A 17,611-nucleotide genomic window follows, 5' to 3' on the forward strand; every position below is an offset into this window, starting at 1 on the left:
ACAGTATGATGTTCAAGAGTTTCTGACACACACACACACACACACACACAAACACACACACACACACACACACATACACGTAAACATGTCATCACACCATAATTTCACAACCTCAAGCTACTAATTTTTTTAAACTGTTCAGGCATTTCTTCGTTGCCATGGAAACAGACAAAAAGCAAATGCACACCTCTGACACATAGCTGGTGCTTGCTCTTCTAAGAGTTAATTATTTAGTGAGTCAATCAGCCAGGGGAGACATATGTCTAGACTAAAAGTCATGGTATTCCGTAGTACATCATCTTTTTAAAAAGCTGGATCATTAATACAGAAACATTAAAGCCAGACCGGTGGTCTGATACAAGGGCTTAACTAATTGGGCAATGACAAACAGTGAATAATTTCAAATCATTTGAACACTTTTGGGTCAAGTATGCTCCATCACTTACAAAATTATTTTAACCCTTTGTCGAAATAATAACATAAGCATAGAGTAATACTGTAATTTTCCAAAATGTAAGGTATATTTTATTATGTTCAATTGTTAAATAACTCACTGGCGTTAACCAAAATATCACCTTACTCAGATTACACATGTATTCCTAAAAAGGACAATAAACAGTCCTGCTGTTCTTAGTAGTTTGTGTATCTTACTCTTGCAGGACTAAGTCTTTTTCTATACTACTCTCTGAAATCGGAGAACACACTGAATCTCAGATCCTTCCCGCAAGCAGAATCTCTCCAGATCGATGATATTCTTTAGTCTACATTCATAGAGTACCCTCTGCAATTCATAACAGAAGTTTTCAAAGCAAGTCAAATTTGGAGACAGGAGGTAAATTAACCTTTCATTCTGGAATTTTGAAGTATGTTTGGGGTACCTCACTAGCTTAAGACTTTCTTGTGGTTATGTTGTTGGCTCCTGGCAGAGGGAATGAAGGTTTTAGTTCAAATGTTTTGATAGTGCTTTAGTGCAAGCTAATACAGTTGAGCAAAACTGAGGCCCTTACCTGTGTGAGTTACTTTAAGTGAAGGCATTTTTCTTTTCTTTTCGCAGTTGTTTCTAGCCCTAGTGGATATTAATACATAATTCGTAATGTTTATTTGGCTCTTCTTTTCTGATGTTGTTTCAGTAATTTTGAAGGTGAATATATTCAGAGTTGTATACTGACTGGTCTTGTCAAAAGACTTTTCTACTATAGAGTCATGTTTCCCTGTCTCATCTAAAATGTACTGCTGAATGAAAGCAAATGTGTATGTCCCATCTGCAACAGATGTTTTCGTAACGCTTCCAACATTCTCTTTGGTCAACTTAAGATATGTGGTCAAGAGGACAAATTCCCGTTTATGAACATTCAGTTAAATGAATTAAAAAGAAAATTCAACAAATAAAAAGAAAAAAGGATATTAATTATTATGCATATATCCAACACTGGAATTACTTCAAGGTGGTGCTAGCTATTTTTCGGAATATGTGTGTGTGTGAGTTATTTAGGGATTGCTTCTGCAGCACTTTGGCAACTGCTACTGTGACACACACATACCGCACTCCTAAGGGACAGACAGGAAGAGGCATATCCTCCCAAAAAATTCTATCCAGATCCTGCAGTTAATGGTCTCCATACCCGTGGCGTCTACGTTATCCGCCAAGAAAGGGCGCATGTTCGTACTTTAGACACCAGACGCTGTCCGCAAAAAGGGTGTAAGAGACGTTCCAGGGTTCCCGGTGGGAACTGGGGACAAAGCCACAGAGCTTGTTGCCCCGTCACAGCATCGCATGACGGAGTAAATTAGAAGCATACATTGTTGTCCTGAGAGATGATCTCTGAGAACCCGAAACAGGGCCCTTGTTGTCTTGTGACTCGGGAGAAAGGAGCAAGCCACTCGGCTAATGTGAAGCAGGCCTCCAAAGAGAGACAACAAAAGGCTGTTAATAGCACGTTGTTTCAAAAAACCAAAAGAGAGACAGAGAGAAGGAAAGAAGGGAAGAAGTGACAGAACCAGACACTACACCATGTTTTCCAGCCCCCAAGGTTCACGGGCTCCAATGAATGCGGCTTGTGAGATAGTGACAGCTGTCTGCCTTCTCCCGAGATGAGAGACTTTGTCAAAAAAACGCATGTTCCAAAAGGATTTCAAAACACGATATTTGCAAGTTAGAGAAGTGGGGTTTTTTTTGGGGGGGGGGGGGGGGGGGCTGGAGTTGTTTGGGAAAGAAGCATTGTTTTTAGGGTGCGGGTTTATGCCTTTCAAACATAATCCCACTAGTCCAACACTAAATCCATGAGGGGTATGGCCTGACCCACTAAAACAAAACACAGCAAGTGTCCCGTCTGCGGCATGAGCGCATGGGACCATGAGTCAGCACGTTTCACCAAGAGCTGCGGTTGTCGAGAGAAGAAAAGGGGGGCAGCTGCTTCTCACTCCCTCCCGGCAACCATGGAACTGTCTGAGTGCCTCTGAGTACCGGATCAGACTAGGACACGGTCTGTTGGAGACAGATATGTCTTCCATTGGGATGAGAATGTAACACATCGCATTTCTACAGTTCCATGGCTTTGCTGGAACTGAACAAACCACAAAAGCTTGACAGAGCACATGCATGTACACCTATGCCATAACCACACGTTTTAAATGAGACTGTGCTACAATTGGAGTTAGATCACTATATTTTTATTAAAACTATTATTATTGATCTTTTATGATAGCAGTATGGGTGATGTTACCCACCATTTCGCACCACACACAAACACACATATACAGACAGAGACACGCACGCGCGCGTGCGCGCACACACACACACACACACACACTGATCCCGAGGAAGAGGCATCTTATACTAAGCCAAAGGGTGAGTCAAGAGCTCGTGGTGATCCAAAAGCCGGCCTGTAATGTTAAGCTGAGGGAAGTAACATGCATTTCACAGTCTGTTTGCACTGGGCCTTGGGGACATGATGAGGAACAGAAAGATAACTGTTGTAGGAACAGGACTCTGTTGGTCACAGAAAGAAACATTTGTCCACCACACACATACACGTTCGCACACAGGTTCCTGACTCCTGACTCTAACAATCCATTAATAAACTGCTTAATGAACTCAACTGGCCCTGTCTGCAGGTGTTGAAGTATTTACTGTGAACAGCAATAAAGGGTGACTGCCAATAAAACAGAACATGTTAACAGATATATAATAGCAGGGAGCAACTCAAAACTAGAGGCAGAACTCAATTATTTGTTATGTTTATGAGGTAACAAAAAGAGGCTCTATGTAGCTTCTGGCCAACTTCAATTCTACTGTTCAGCGCTGCATGGAAAATTGTAAATTTCCCATCTTCCACTCGGAGGGAAAAAAAAAGAGGTAGAAAAAAAGAGATGAAAGAAAAAAAACATAGTTGTGGTATATAAAAGTGTACTTCTTAAACTGCTCCCACATTGACATGTCAAAGCATTTACATAGAAAAAACAAACATGATATTGAGCACAGAATCTCCTCTCATCACAATGATAATTACATTAATCTTCTGGTGTTTGATTTTAAAGCCTTCTAAAGAATAAACCATCTTCCCACTAAAGAGGAAGAAATTTTTGGAGGGATGTGTACAATGAAAAATGGGACGTGAAAACAAATATGGCTGTCAAATCAAGGCAAAGCCAAACAAAGAGTTGTGGAGGAATTAGTTGTAACTGCTAGAGAGGGGAGGTGATATTTTCCTGTATGCATTCAGAACCCACATGTTCATTCCTCAGGCACACTGTTAGAAACCCAATCAAGCTCAAAGCCGGGCACTTCCCGCATATCTGTACATGGCCATGTGTACGCTCACATCTGATCAGTGCACCATGATCTGGGCGCCAACCTGATGAACACTAATCTCCGAAGGCTCTGAACAGAACCGTAAGTCAAAGTACAATGACAGTTCTTACTAAATCAAAAAGCCTACTGAGAGAGACTGAAGTATGGACTATGTGCTATATACTTTAAGCGTAAGTATACTGATGTGTAAATATACTGATGTGTAAATATACTAATATGTGATATCTGGTATATTTACATATTAAAATACATATTAATCTATATACTAACGATTGTATTGTCTGCTAAATATATACAGATGACAAATAGAAGTGTGTTGATTTATTTGATATAAAGAATAGATTGATTTATCTGAATACTCTTGTTACACTGTTTCACATTGATTTAGTATATTATTCTGGTCAACAGTTACGCATTTCAGTACAGTAAAACACATTCAGAATGGTCTAAAACTACACTATACATTTCATTATCTGTAGCACGGGTCTTTTAAAATAAACATCTTTTCACATACTTTGCTCTAAATCCTTGTAAGTACTCCGTAACCATATTAATCAGTACAGAAGTATGCTATTTTGAAATGAAAGCCGTGTCTAAAGTCATGGTGAAGCCAAAGGAGGTTAGCACAAAGGGTGACTTTCTCTTGCAACAATATAGAGTACAAGTGCAGTGCAGCACAATTTGTCTTCTTCCCCCAGGGGCCATGATGATCAAAAGGAGACTAGAGTGAGAATTCCCCAAAGAGTCACTGTATTAAAAGCAATAGTGAGACAACTGGGTGCTTGTGATGCAGGTGCTATTAAAACCACAAAAAAACCAACCATACAAACAAAAAAAACCACAAATGAATGCAAGATTGCAATGGCTGTTTTTATGATATTCAAAATCCTGGTAGTAATTATCACAGTTAATGCAAATTTACCATAATTCATACTCTCTCTCTCTGTTGAAAAAACAAACAAACAATCAAACAAAAAAAAAAAAACATTTTAGGGAAGGAATTTTTTTTTTCTCTGTTGTCAAAATGTCTCTTTGGTTTTCTTGTCAGAGAACAGTGCTGGGAAATTAAGAGAGACAGGCACATTTCCTGTATGGAAAATGAGCACTAATTTATCAGAAAGGTGGGCACCGTATCTATAGCTTATGTGTCCCTGTGGGTTTCTGACCTGTTCTTTACAGTGCCCTTCTACACTTCCAGTGCTGACTGATGGGCTACAGCCTGTCAAAGCACTTTTCCCCCACAGGAAACAGAACTAAATCCATTAAAAAAACAGCAACTAAAAGGAACAATAAAAACTACCCAGGTTACTTAAAAAATTGCCATTGGCACCTAAAATCACAAAAAAAAGGAAAAAAAAAAAAACCCTGCTATGAAACCCCTGAGGCCTTTGTGAACTTTTACTCACTTCTGACATGACTGTTCTCGGTTTGTCACCTGTGTGAAATGGAGCTAATGAAGGAACACTGAGACTTTCGGTTGTGGATACCCATCTCAGCATTGAGACATGTTCACATTCTTAGAAAAAGCAGCCTGCACACTTGACATATCTGCCGTTTGCCCACAGTACAATTTATTCATTTCACAAATATTGCTTGTGATTCTGAATGGTAGTCTTTTTTTTTTATGATCTTCCCTCCCTAACCACATTAACCACAGGGATTTTCAGCCACGCTGCACATCCTACACATGCAGAAGACAGATATTTCAATTAGCTATAGGCCGTGTGCTCTGTTCTGCTCAAGTCACGCTACGTTACAGTCCATGAACGAACACACACACACACACACACACACACACACACACACACACACACAAACACCCATACAGAGAAAGGGTCATATGACACTCTTGTCTAACTCTATAACAGAACACATATCTCCACTGACAGTCTACATTGGTCTTGGCTCTGGATGGTTAAATGAGTGGGGTGTGAAGGCATGCTGGGGGCTGGGTGCTGATCTGATGTAGCACAGACCTACAGTTTAACTCTGCGAGGGCACTGACCTAAACTAGAGCTGTAGAGACCCATCCATAGGTTTTCGCACTACCCAAATACCTCTTCTGCTAGGAGGAAGAGGATGATAGTATACATGGTGCAGTGCAGGCCCTGCCAGCTTGAATCAGTCTCTTAACACCACTGACCACCGCAGCTATAAGAAGGCCCTTTGGGAACACTGGCTACACTGAAACAACACACCAGTTGAGTGTCAAAACTCCAGGAGTGACAGGAAGCCTGAGCTGCATCAACAAATTGGAGGGAAGAGGCTGGGGAGGGCAGCTGTGACCCCACACGTTAAGCATTGTCGCTGGTTTCAATCAAGTGAAGGAGCAGGAATCCAGGTCCAAATTCCACTCGAAATCCAAAGTCAACCAAGTTCCTAGCACAAAAGCCCCTGACGCTGACCCACAATGAACTACTCAGAGCGAAAAAGAGGCGTTACAGATTCACTTTTCTGAAGACTGGACCTCAGGCCACCTAATCTCCCCATCACAATAATGGCAAACCCTTGTCTTCCTCTGGGATGCTTGCCCGATTCACCTTTACCTCATACTTTAACTTCCCTTATCCGCCCCTTTCTTATCCCAACTCTTATATCCCATTCCCCCCACCACCCCCCAAAATGAGCTCATGCTTTGCGACTGGGTCCTCCTGTGACACAGGGACGGATCACTTCTCAGCTATCAGTGGATCAGGTCTGGATCTAGAACAGGACACAGAGCGGGGAGCTAGGTTTTGGGGGAGAAATCGGTCAGCAGGGACTAGGCAGTCATAGCCAAGTCATGAAGTAATGCAAAACCTGGGCCAGGCCTCAGCACCCTCCCCCCTCCCCCCACCCCGAGCACTGTCCGTAAAACACTGGATCCTTTTCTATTAGACTATTGGTCCATCATCTCACTGACTTTACGAGTGCACATGTTGTTTTAGGCACAGTTAGGCAAAGGAGTGATAGGGAAGACCTTATTCCAACATCAAGATGATTTTTAAATCCAAGAGAAAAGTTCACATATATATTAGAACCATTAGATCCATTAAGTGGAATAGAGTGGTCTTCCAAATGCAATTTACAAGAGTGCTGCATTTAACAATGTTATTGACACAATGGAAGGAACTGCTTATAAAATTCTTAAAAGTCTCTCTCCAGGCCAACAGCTCCACACAAATTATATGCATCTTCAAAACTGCAAAGTTAAAACAACTAGACAGTAGATGAGGAGAGATGGGAGGGATTTGAATATGTTAAAAAAAAACTGCAATATTTTTGAAATCATCTGCCCAGAGGACAGAGCTTTTTATCCACAGATATGGCATCTGCTGCAGCAGCCCTGCCTAGCCTTGAACAGGGTGAGGTAGAAAAGTAAGACATGTGTGAGTGAGCACTGATTTGCCTCGACTCGGTGGCTTACTGTTAGTAATTACCACCATGTCTTTTCTCAAACGGGCCCCTCTTTAAGTGTTGTGGGTGCAGGGGTCTGAGAGCATATGCTGGCAAAAACCTGATCTCAAGTCACTCATGTTCCCTTCCCACAACCCCTAAACCACAAAGGGTTAAACCTAATTAATCTTCCTGTAGAAAACACGCTGTCAGATCTCTGGCATGCGGAGATTCCCGATGAAGACGAGGGAAATAAAGAGAGCACGAATGAGAGAGACAGGAAGATGAAGAGAAAAAGATAGAGATGGAAATGCATAAAGTGAGAGAGAGAGAGTGTGAGAAAGAGAGGGTGTGAGAGAAGGAAAGAGTGAAGGGAACTGGAACAGAGAAAACAAGAATAAATTGAAACAGATATATTACTCATTTTTTCCTCAATTGTTCATTATAAAACAATCAAACCGGTGGTTAGGTGCTTTTTTTTTTTCTTAACATGTCCAAAACAAAACAGACACACTCACTGAGTGAGTGTGTGCATAAGAAAGATGAGAGAGAGAGAGGGAGAGAGAAAGAGAGAGAGAGAGAGAGAGAGAGAGAGAGATGATTAAAATTGTTACAGAGGGCTGAATGTAGGAGCATTACACTTCCCATGGTAATGTGAGTGTCCCACTGTATTGTGTTTATTTGAATACCTGTGGAGTCTTGTGAGAGCGCCAGCAGTACTGGTGGCTGTGAACGCTGGCCAGGAGTACGTTCTCATCGGTGTCCACCTGGCCAAAGCGGAGCGTCTCCTGAGTGTCGTTGCAAATCACATAGTGGCTGAAGACCAGCTCGTCTGCCTCGGGGTTCAGGTTCTGGCAAAGAGAAGATGACAAAGAGTGTGAGTGAAAGTATATGAGAGAGCAGGATGGGCTTTGTTAGGCAGGGATTTTTGGAGCACCCAGCGTATGCATAATGGTGTGAGAAAGTTAAGTCACTCTTAACTAGAAAAAGAACACGCTCGTGTGAAACATGCAAGAAACTTTCTCAGGACTGGATGCCTCAGCTAACAGTGCTAAATCCATCTAAATTACTGTGATGCTTCACTCCAACTGCTCGCAAATGTACATCTTTTTTTCCATGTGAAATTTCCAAATATGTTTAATAAGTTTAAGGCTAGAATAAGTCTCTGGAGTTTTTTTTTCTGCAACTAAATGAACATTAAAAAAAGGCAAATGGATTTGACCACTTTCAGCAATGGTGGTGTTTTGCACTAAAGTTGTGATGATGCAGTCATTGCTCATATTTTTGCCCAGTCAGTGTTCATATTTAACCAGTGTCATGTGTTAGCTTATCAAAAATCAAACAGCGCAATGCATCTTCGCATTCTGTTGTTCCTTCTGACTCATCATGCAATGGAACAGTTACTGGCTCTGAGTCTGAGAGAGGCGTGGTGAAGAAAACCTTTGACTTCCCAAAGACTCTGCTGGCACAACCAGAACATTTGTGTTGCGCAAGTTATACGCTGGCTGTTGTTTGACCTTAAAGGTCTTGGTTAGTTCTTGACTACTGAATGTATCTGATGACATGTTTCCATCGCCCGTCATGAGATCCCGTGTGTCCGACACAAACCACTACCTCATTTGTTTCTGGTAATATTAGCGAGCGACTTGCTCAACACTGGCATTCCTCACCGATAATCAAACTACATCGGAGAAGAAAACAAGATGTGTGTTTGAGGCATTGAAAGAAAAGTGGAACCCACCTACAGGGCGAGGTTGGGCCCAAAGCAATTCCCTGAAAAACACAAGTCATGCATGTGTGTATCTGACAGATGTTGTTATCCAGTTCCACGTCACCTTGCATGCTAGTAAGGACACCTCACTCTCTTGTTATTGGAAAACACTGTAGCTACCACAGTGAGGTTATGCTGCTGACAAAACCAATATTTCAGATAGTGAGAGATATACTGAGAGAGATACTGAGAGATTTAAGGGAGTTGAAATAGAGAATTAATCAAACCCCTCCCAAAGGCCTCTAAACCTTCCAAAACTCACAATGTCCGGGTGGAATTATTTGGTAAAAAGAGCATCACGCACCGAAAGAGGCACCGCACCCTCTCACCTCTGGGGCCATCACTCACAACCCTCTTTGCTGCAACATTCTCAAAGATCCCAGTCCAAAAGATCACCAAATGGTTCCTATTTTCAAAGCCCCCCCCTCAACCCCCTCAACCCCCCAACCCCAGAAAAAGGTGCTGGTGAGAGGGCCTCACAATAAAGCATAGACTTTTTACTGCTCAGCGTGATGTGCTGCTGAGCTTGTTACTGCTATTGAAAAAGGATGTGAAAATCCTACGCCATTAAAAAGGGAGGCTGGACAGAGCGTCACTCGGGCAGATGGGACAGCTGTGAGAGGAGTTCAAATCCATTCAGTTTACAGTGAAACATAATCCCAGTCCCTACTTGGAAGGACACCCAGATTTACAAACTTCCATCTCCTCGTCTGTGGGATGCCATGGCAAGACCCCATCCTTTGATGGTATTCATTTTCTCCACTAAATTCATAAGGCTACACGATACAGGGATCAAAATGCAGTTACGTTCAAAAGCTAATCTCTCCATGTCCGTCAATACGTTTTATAAGTGGGAATATAAACACGAGAGATATTTTGATAATCAACTGTTCCTGCCTTGTTAAAACGAAACAACGTCAAAAAACTGGACACTCATTCCAAATCAGACCCAAGGGGAATCAAAGTATCACTTACGCTAATCTGAGCGTGGATTCCATTACAATAAGTTAGGCCTGACAAAAGCACGTTTTAGACACGTAACAGAGTTTTAATGTCAACAGGCAGCAAAACACTGTCCAGTGAGAGGGACAATATTATCCTCACCCCGGCACATACATATGAAGTTACGGAGCTGGACAGATGCCATGTGGTGGCTTAGGCAATAAAGTATGCAGGGTAATGGATTTCATACAAAAAAGTGTGTGTGGGGGGGGGGGACACTGAACACCTAAAACGTCACATTCCACACATGGTCCAAAGAGGAATTTGATACCTCTGTAACCATTCCTCTCAGGACAAACCATACATGTACATGTGAGATGCTCAATGTTCACTACCATCTTTGAGTTGTTTTTTTTTTTTTTCCCCTGGCTGTGAGTCACTGCAGACTTCCCGCCAGATTTTGCCAGCACACTGGGCAGCCTTGACACCAGGAAACATGAAAATAACTGCCATGATTATAAAGGAGTGTTCCTCTGCACCACTCTCCTGATATAATGGGTAAGTTTAAACCGTACGTTTAGCATGATGTGTTCTGAAAGATGATTGAAGACACTGGCTTTAGCTAAGCCTTGATTGTACTCTCCAAGTACGAAGAGCCAAAATTAATTAAGAAAAAAACAACAACTTTGCTTGAATGTCATGCAGTTATGGGATAGCAGAATAAAACCACAAAAACATCAAGACTAAGTTAATGGGACCTTGATTAATAAACTGCTATTACTCAGCTATTACCCAGCTGTTTCCTTTATTAAAATCAGAATACATTTTGAGGGCATTAGGATGTAAGAAAGCATCCTTCAGTTTATGCATAAACCAGAGGAGTCATGATGATTCATACACACACCCACGAAGACTGACCACAGTACACAGAGAGAGAGAGAGGGACTCACACATACATCTGCACACACAAACCCACACACACGCGCAAAATCTTCCGGTGAAAGCTGGGGTCTTGGCAGATGTTGACTTGTACCTTTTACCATGTTTTCACAGGCATTCGCACAAAGCTATGCTGGCTTCCAGGATGTTTGCTTAGCTTATCCACGCAGTGGCTCTGGCATTTTGGAAAAAGAAATCTCCTGAGAAACTGGCATTTCATATGCCTCAGATGCTAAAGAAACTCTAACTCATGATGCTCATGGCTGAATTTCTTTTAAACCCCAAATAACCAACAACCACTTTGACTACTATGTTTACTTAAAAGAGCTGACTTCAGATACCGGTACATGAGAATTGCCTGTCCAGTATAACTGCAAAGTGGTCTGTTGAAGCTTAACAAGAGTAGCAAGGGCTAACACTGAGCGCAGAATACGATGTGATGCGAATCTTAAAGCGTGATGTCCAGCAAAATCAGAAATATCACATGGGTTCTACAATAAAGTAAAAATGACTGAGTCAAAACCTACAATCCAAACTCACTAACCATATGAGCCTACAGACCCTTAAGGGCTTTTCATCTGATGGGGCTGATGGATACTTATTAATGGGGAGTAGATATAAGAGAATCTTAATGTTTAATGATCTTAGGATGATAGGGGGATTCAGGAATTTAAGAGTTGAGTGGAGCCCAGGACTGAAATTACATTAACCTTTAGTGACAGATCAGCTTGGTGTTACGAGTCACATGGCTTACAGATGTGTACCACCTGATCATCTCTAAATGATAAATTCCCTCTCCTTCAATTATTAGAGTTCTTAAAGGTGGTCACAAACAGCCTTTGTATAAGAACAGGATCACATATATGGTATGTTATTATGTATTGGCAATTCATAAATGAAAAAAAATTGCTATACACAATAATCACATACTTTCAAAGCCCAATTTGTTATAAACACCTACCTCAGACCTACACTCACTGGCCACTTGGTGAGGTATACCTAACTTAAAGGCACACTACATAGGCGTATAATTACAGACTGCAGCAGAATGACTGTAACAATACACAATTTGTCAGCCACTGTGAGTATATCAGCCAGAGCAGCTTTGGTGGTGTTTTTAAACACATCATTGTCACTGCTGGACTGTGAGTGGGCAGCCACCCAAAAAAACATCCAGCCAAGAGCAGTCATGTGGTCTGAATGTGAGCATTTCTCAAGGGCTAGAGGATGGCTAAGACAAATTGTGAATGGCAACGGACGGGCCATTGTCTCTAACTGTACACCGACAAGGTGAATGTGCGAGGTAGGTGTTTCTATTAAAGTAGCAGGTGACTGTAATAGCTAGAGCATATAACAGTTACATAATAATAATGTAAAATACTGGAAAAAAAATTGTAAGGGATACCTAATTAAAAAACTTCAGCTTTGTTTTTCAAGACGTTTTGCCATCAGTCTTACCTGCTGCCAACCCTGTCTGGCCAGGTCCAGCGTGTGTACTATGTACTGGCTGACAGAGGCCTGGATAGGCTCCACAAACATGCTGCAGTCCAGATGTCTCTGGCCCTGAGGCCAGAGTGTGGCGGTGGCCTGGCCCCGTAGGTGGAAGGGCTGCACCAGCGGTAGCATGGTGAGGTTGCGGTACTCCAGTAGCTGGCAGTTCAGCTCAGAGGAGAAATTAAGTTCTTGGCAGAGCATGTTGCCGCCGCTCCACTGTCGTAGGTACAGTCGTGGCTCACGAGCTCCCAAAACCGCGTATTCTTGATCTTGAGGTAACTTTCTGTCTGGCAGGAAGGGACGGAGCCTCTGAGATGGAACTTGGAGAGGAAAATAGAAAGATAAAATTGTGAGCGATACACCGTTAAGAATAGTTAGTCAATAACACTGGCATAAAAGAGAATGGTTGTGAGCAGAGCTGGGACAAAGTCCTTGAGAATTACCTGTGCCCAGCTGCTCCAGGTGGTGGCAAAGGTGGATCTCCAGGTGGGCCAGCTTAAGAGAGACACCCAGCGAGGGCACAAACCAGGGGGCAAAACATGAATCCACGCGAGTGCAGGCAGCCAGAGCAGTGGGTGAGACCAGCTGGTCACAGGGGACCTGGGAGCCCGACTCACTGTCTGAACTGGAAGGATGACCAAACAAGAATGCAATAAGCAAACAAACAAACAAATCACGAGAGATTTCCCAAAAGGGAGAATAAGAGCAAGAGAGGAATCTTTAACTGAAGAAAGACAGAGAATGGGTGAAAAGACATAGCCTGTAGTGATGACTGGATGAAAGAGGAGATTTGACAGGTCGACCTAGGCGGAAAGGCCCAAGGAAAAAATAATGAAAGTAGGGGAAAAACTGAGGATCTGATAGGCAGGTGGAAAGAAAAAGGATTAAGAGAAAGAAGGAAACCAGATCCTCAAGAAACTTTGATCCGGAAAGTTGAATCATACAAGCACTTCACTAGCTGGCAGTACCCACCTATCCTTGCACGCAGTCATGTACACAAACAAGTTCACAGCACGAGGGGATTCTTAACCATATGACAAGAATTTTGGTAGGGCTGACTGGATCAGTCTGTGACCTACCACACTCTTGCTGTGGTGATATGTTGCGCTATACAACCCACCAACATACTCTCTCTCTCTCTCTTTCTCTCTCTCTGTCTACTGCCTTTGTGCCCTCACTGGAACTCCAGAGTGTTTGTGTGCGTGAGTCGTGAGGTTGTGGTCTCTCTAACCTCTGCTCATCCCCTCCATCAGCTGTGTTATTGAGCACCACTCTCCAGAGGTCAGAGGCCACCAGGTCCTTCTGCTGGTGTTCCAGGCTGAGACTGGGCAGCTGCAGTTCACAGGCACTGCTCTCTGACAGGCTGAAGTCACGGTAAGGCACGAAAGTTCTCTGTAGCTCATCCCAGTACTCCAGACTGCAAGGGACCTGAAGAGAGACAGCACCTTGGCACTATTAGCTTATTACATGTATTGCAGCAGTCACCAGACAGAGCTAAATATTCCACCTTTTTGAGCACAGCTGAATAGGTGGGTGGGAAAGAGAGAAAGGGGGATAGGTAGAAAGTTACCGAGAAAGAGCTTTGCTTGGTCAGTTTCTACAAAGATGTGTAATATGTCCTAAGTAATAGTGATTAACATTTAGAGATACACGTACGTGGCTTTTAAAGTGGATTAATAGCAGATTCACGATTATTCATGTGAACCATGTTCAGAAATGTTGGTGTAATTGGAGTATATACAACAACAGCATCTTTCATCATGAATTGATGAGTGAATCCAGCTGCATTGTTTCATCCAACACCTCTTACTTTTCTCTCTTCCACCCTCCCTTGGCTTACTTTGATCTACAGTACTCGCTTCACATTCCAGAAATCCTCCCACAATTATTCAGAGTTGTGCAAGAGTTTATAGATCATTCTCTGCTCTACATCTTCTCTCATGAGGGGACAGATGACAAACTTCCAAGAGGATGATTATTCATGATGTTTATTACAATCGTTGTCCGGTAATCAACAACTAAGCGGATTAAGTAGATATTACCATTTTATTAGTCACTGAGTGCATACATTTTAAACTATGACTGAAGTCAGACATTTCTCAGCTTCCTGAACTCTGATTGTCTCAGCCTTGAGACCTGCATGAGTCACATACTCATTGTGTATTGTACATATGACAGGTGTAATTTGTTTGTTGTGCGTTTTATGGGCAGAAAATACATATTCACCACAGGTCCCTTTACATGTAACATTAATGTGCTGGCAGTTCTATCTTATCTGTGTCTCATATTACATTCATTTAATAAAATACATATTATTTTCAGCTGACTAACATTTACAAGTAACAAGATCAATATCACAAACATGCAGATTATCAATTCATGTTGTACACAGAGGGATATGAAGGCAAGTCCTCCGTTTTTAATTTCTGTTGTAGTATGTTCCACTATGAATTGTTAGGGAAGTCACTAAAATGCAAAGCTTGTGTGAACTAAAATGCCACACTGGTTTTCCATGACGGCTGCATAATTATACCCGACAAGGTTTACACACCTGACCTAAGAAGGACATCAAAAAGGGAAAAAAAAAAAAAAAAAAAGAAATTCTAACGAGAACTCTGCCGAGAGAGAGTGACAGAGCGAACAGAGGGGCACATAGATTACACTGACGCTATATATATATATATATGTATATAGGCTATGTGTGTTACATTGCACTGGCAGTATTTAACCCTTCCAATTCCCATATTTCTGTCTGCACAATGTCAGATTAACCCTGCTGATTATTTGTGTGTTATTGCACATGCAGGGTGTAACCCTAAATACTGCTGGGGAAAGTGAGTGTATGTTCAGGTGGTGTCTACAAGAAAGTTGAGTTCACCAATGTAAAGATATTCAACAGTAACTGATGTGGTCCCATGTGTTTCCATTTTTCTCTACATTGCCTGTATATATGCGACACAGACACACGTTTTATGAAGGTTACTGTGTGCCTCTAAATACTGTGTTTACAAAGAGCTGCCTATTCGATCTGAAGCTCTGATTTCACCATCACCAATAACTCCATTCTCCATTGGAAAAACACCCCCCCAATGCATTTCCAGCCAACCTATCTGTAATGCTATTTTTGAAATTAGTTATTTCTTTTGTTTTTCCAGTTGGATATTTCAACACCTTTGCCTCACGGCCAGAGTAAAAAAATATGCCAGTGTTCTGGATAAATGTTTGCTTAGCAGATGTAAGGAAAAGGTTCCCCAAAAGGCTTGCCGATGTCTACGTTGCTCTAAGTTACACTTTCATTAACGCACATAGAAAATCAAGAGCTGACCCGTGACCTTCTTAAAAGACCACACTAATGGGGAATAGGATTTGAAAGTTCCTAAGATCAAATGAACCATAAAGATGGCATATGTTTTTTTCAGGACGCTATACACATGTCACAGTCTTTTTGGCAATGACTAAATGACTGGAGAGATCCAATTGTGAGTGGTACACTGTGTGAAGTGGAAGAGAACTAAAGAAATGAAGGTCACTTTGCTTTCACAGTGATCAGGGTTCCAGAAACACAGGCTTTGAGCAGACAGATGGAAAAGAGAAGGTAACCTGTATTTAATAGAGATCACATTTTTCATCAACTGGTCAATATAATGCGAGGAATACTGATTGGTTTGCAACGTGGTTCATGGAAAATGACAAAATATTTAAATTAGTATATGAGAGTGAGTGAAAAGGAGAGACATAGAGACCATCTAGGAGAGGAGAGACCATCTGTCTATTAAATAGCAATCCACATCGTTTAATAATGGTGGGAATGAGGTATTGTCTTCTGTCTGTAGTTAGGAATGACTAGAATGTTCTTTCCTTTCTGAGAGACTGCTCCTGCATACCATTCCCATGTTATTTTTTCTTTCTTTCTCTGTCTCATTCCATCCTCCTCCCCAGCATCCTACTATATTTCATAACACACCAACATCCCCTGGAAGCCAGTTCCAAATCCCCTTTTAAATGCTGGAACCAGACTTGAAACCACACTTATTAAAATGCAGCAAATCTTGATTTTATAAAACATTCACATGATCTGCTCAGTGGACACTGAAGGCCAGTCCAAAAAGGCTCGTCTCAAGGGCAGACATCCTCAACGTGCTGATTCTGGGTCAGTGAGCAGCTAGATCCAGTTGGGTCTAGTAACCCACTGAGCTTACTTGAAAGCTAATGTATCTTTGGAACCTACTGTTTTCCTGGGATTTGTTTAGTAGAAAAAGGAAAAAACAAAACAAAACAGTGTCCCGCTTCTTTATTTTCTCTTAAAAATTGTAAAGCCTTTTTGAGAGCTCTGAGATGCTTGTCACTCTACTACTTCTTCCTTCTCTCTATATTCTTTAGATCCAGTGCTTCTTCTGAAGATCAAAAATAAAATTCTCAATTCCTCTGGCACAAACTCACAGGCCCCTCAAATCCTGCATTTCCGTTCACAGTTGCCGGACTTCTTTGGAAGAAACCAAAAAAAAAAAAAAAAAAAGAATTAATTGAGCCTGTTTGAAGTCGTCTATAAAAGAAAAAGAGAAGAAGAAAAAAAAAAATGCTCAGCTCCAGAGGCTGAAATCAATTAAATCTGGGAGCACAATGAGTTGGCTAATGACAAATGGTTCTGTTCAGTCCTCTCACCCCTCATCAGAACTGCCTTAACAGTGCGTGAGTGTTCATATGAAAATTATGAGGCAAGCTGGGATACATGTACGAAAGTGGTGGGGGGGGGAGGTGGAGTGGCATGTGGGAGAACATATCAGATTCGTAAAACGTATCCAGTGTCTCGTAATTATGGCACGATCACCAGCTTCAAATAAACCCCAGAATTTGACACTGTGTTCCAGTCTAGGACTATGTTTGCTGATTTCTCCCATTTTTAATAGCGTTGATTTCATATGTTTTTCAGGGTTTCCTCTCTCTTTAGAACCCGACAACATTTTGGATGAAGGTGAAAAAACAGCCTGTGTGAAGAGTTTGAAGCTTCCTCTACTCAGCTGTTTCGTTCAATGGGCTGGTTGATCACTGACTACTCCTAAAAGACGCACAGGGGATGCAATGATCGTGCCAGAGGAGAATGACAAGGAGAAGTGGAAACCACATTTTAATATTTCAAGCTGTCCTGGGTTTGAGACAGACATTGGGTGAGCTGTCATTGTCTGAGGGAACCAAAGGACCATCACTGTTTTCTCCTGTTAGCCTCATAAGTCTGCCCTTTTAGGAAATACTGGAAACATGTCTTTTCAGAGTCAGCGGTG

At 41.9% G+C, this 17,611-nt stretch overlaps 1 protein-coding gene across 1 annotated transcript in view; it reads right to left on the reverse strand.

Annotated features, from left to right (window-relative positions):
* Positions 1–17,611, reverse strand: part of vps13b (vacuolar protein sorting 13 homolog B) — a 256,450-nt gene that overhangs the window by 26,597 nt on the left and 212,242 nt on the right. The window contains exons 39-42 of the mRNA XM_030781914.1: positions 13,564–13,760; positions 12,776–12,957; positions 12,297–12,652; positions 7,876–8,037 (exon numbers count right to left, since the gene is read on the reverse strand). Coding sequence (XP_030637774.1) covers positions 7,876–8,037; positions 12,297–12,652; positions 12,776–12,957; positions 13,564–13,760 — 897 coding nt within the window. The remainder of the gene's footprint in view (positions 1–7,875; positions 8,038–12,296; positions 12,653–12,775; positions 12,958–13,563; positions 13,761–17,611) is intronic.

This window comes from Chanos chanos, chromosome 8 (genome assembly GCF_902362185.1).
Source record: "Chanos chanos chromosome 8, fChaCha1.1, whole genome shotgun sequence".
In the NCBI taxonomy this organism is placed as follows: Eukaryota; Metazoa; Chordata; class Actinopteri; order Gonorynchiformes; family Chanidae; genus Chanos; species Chanos chanos.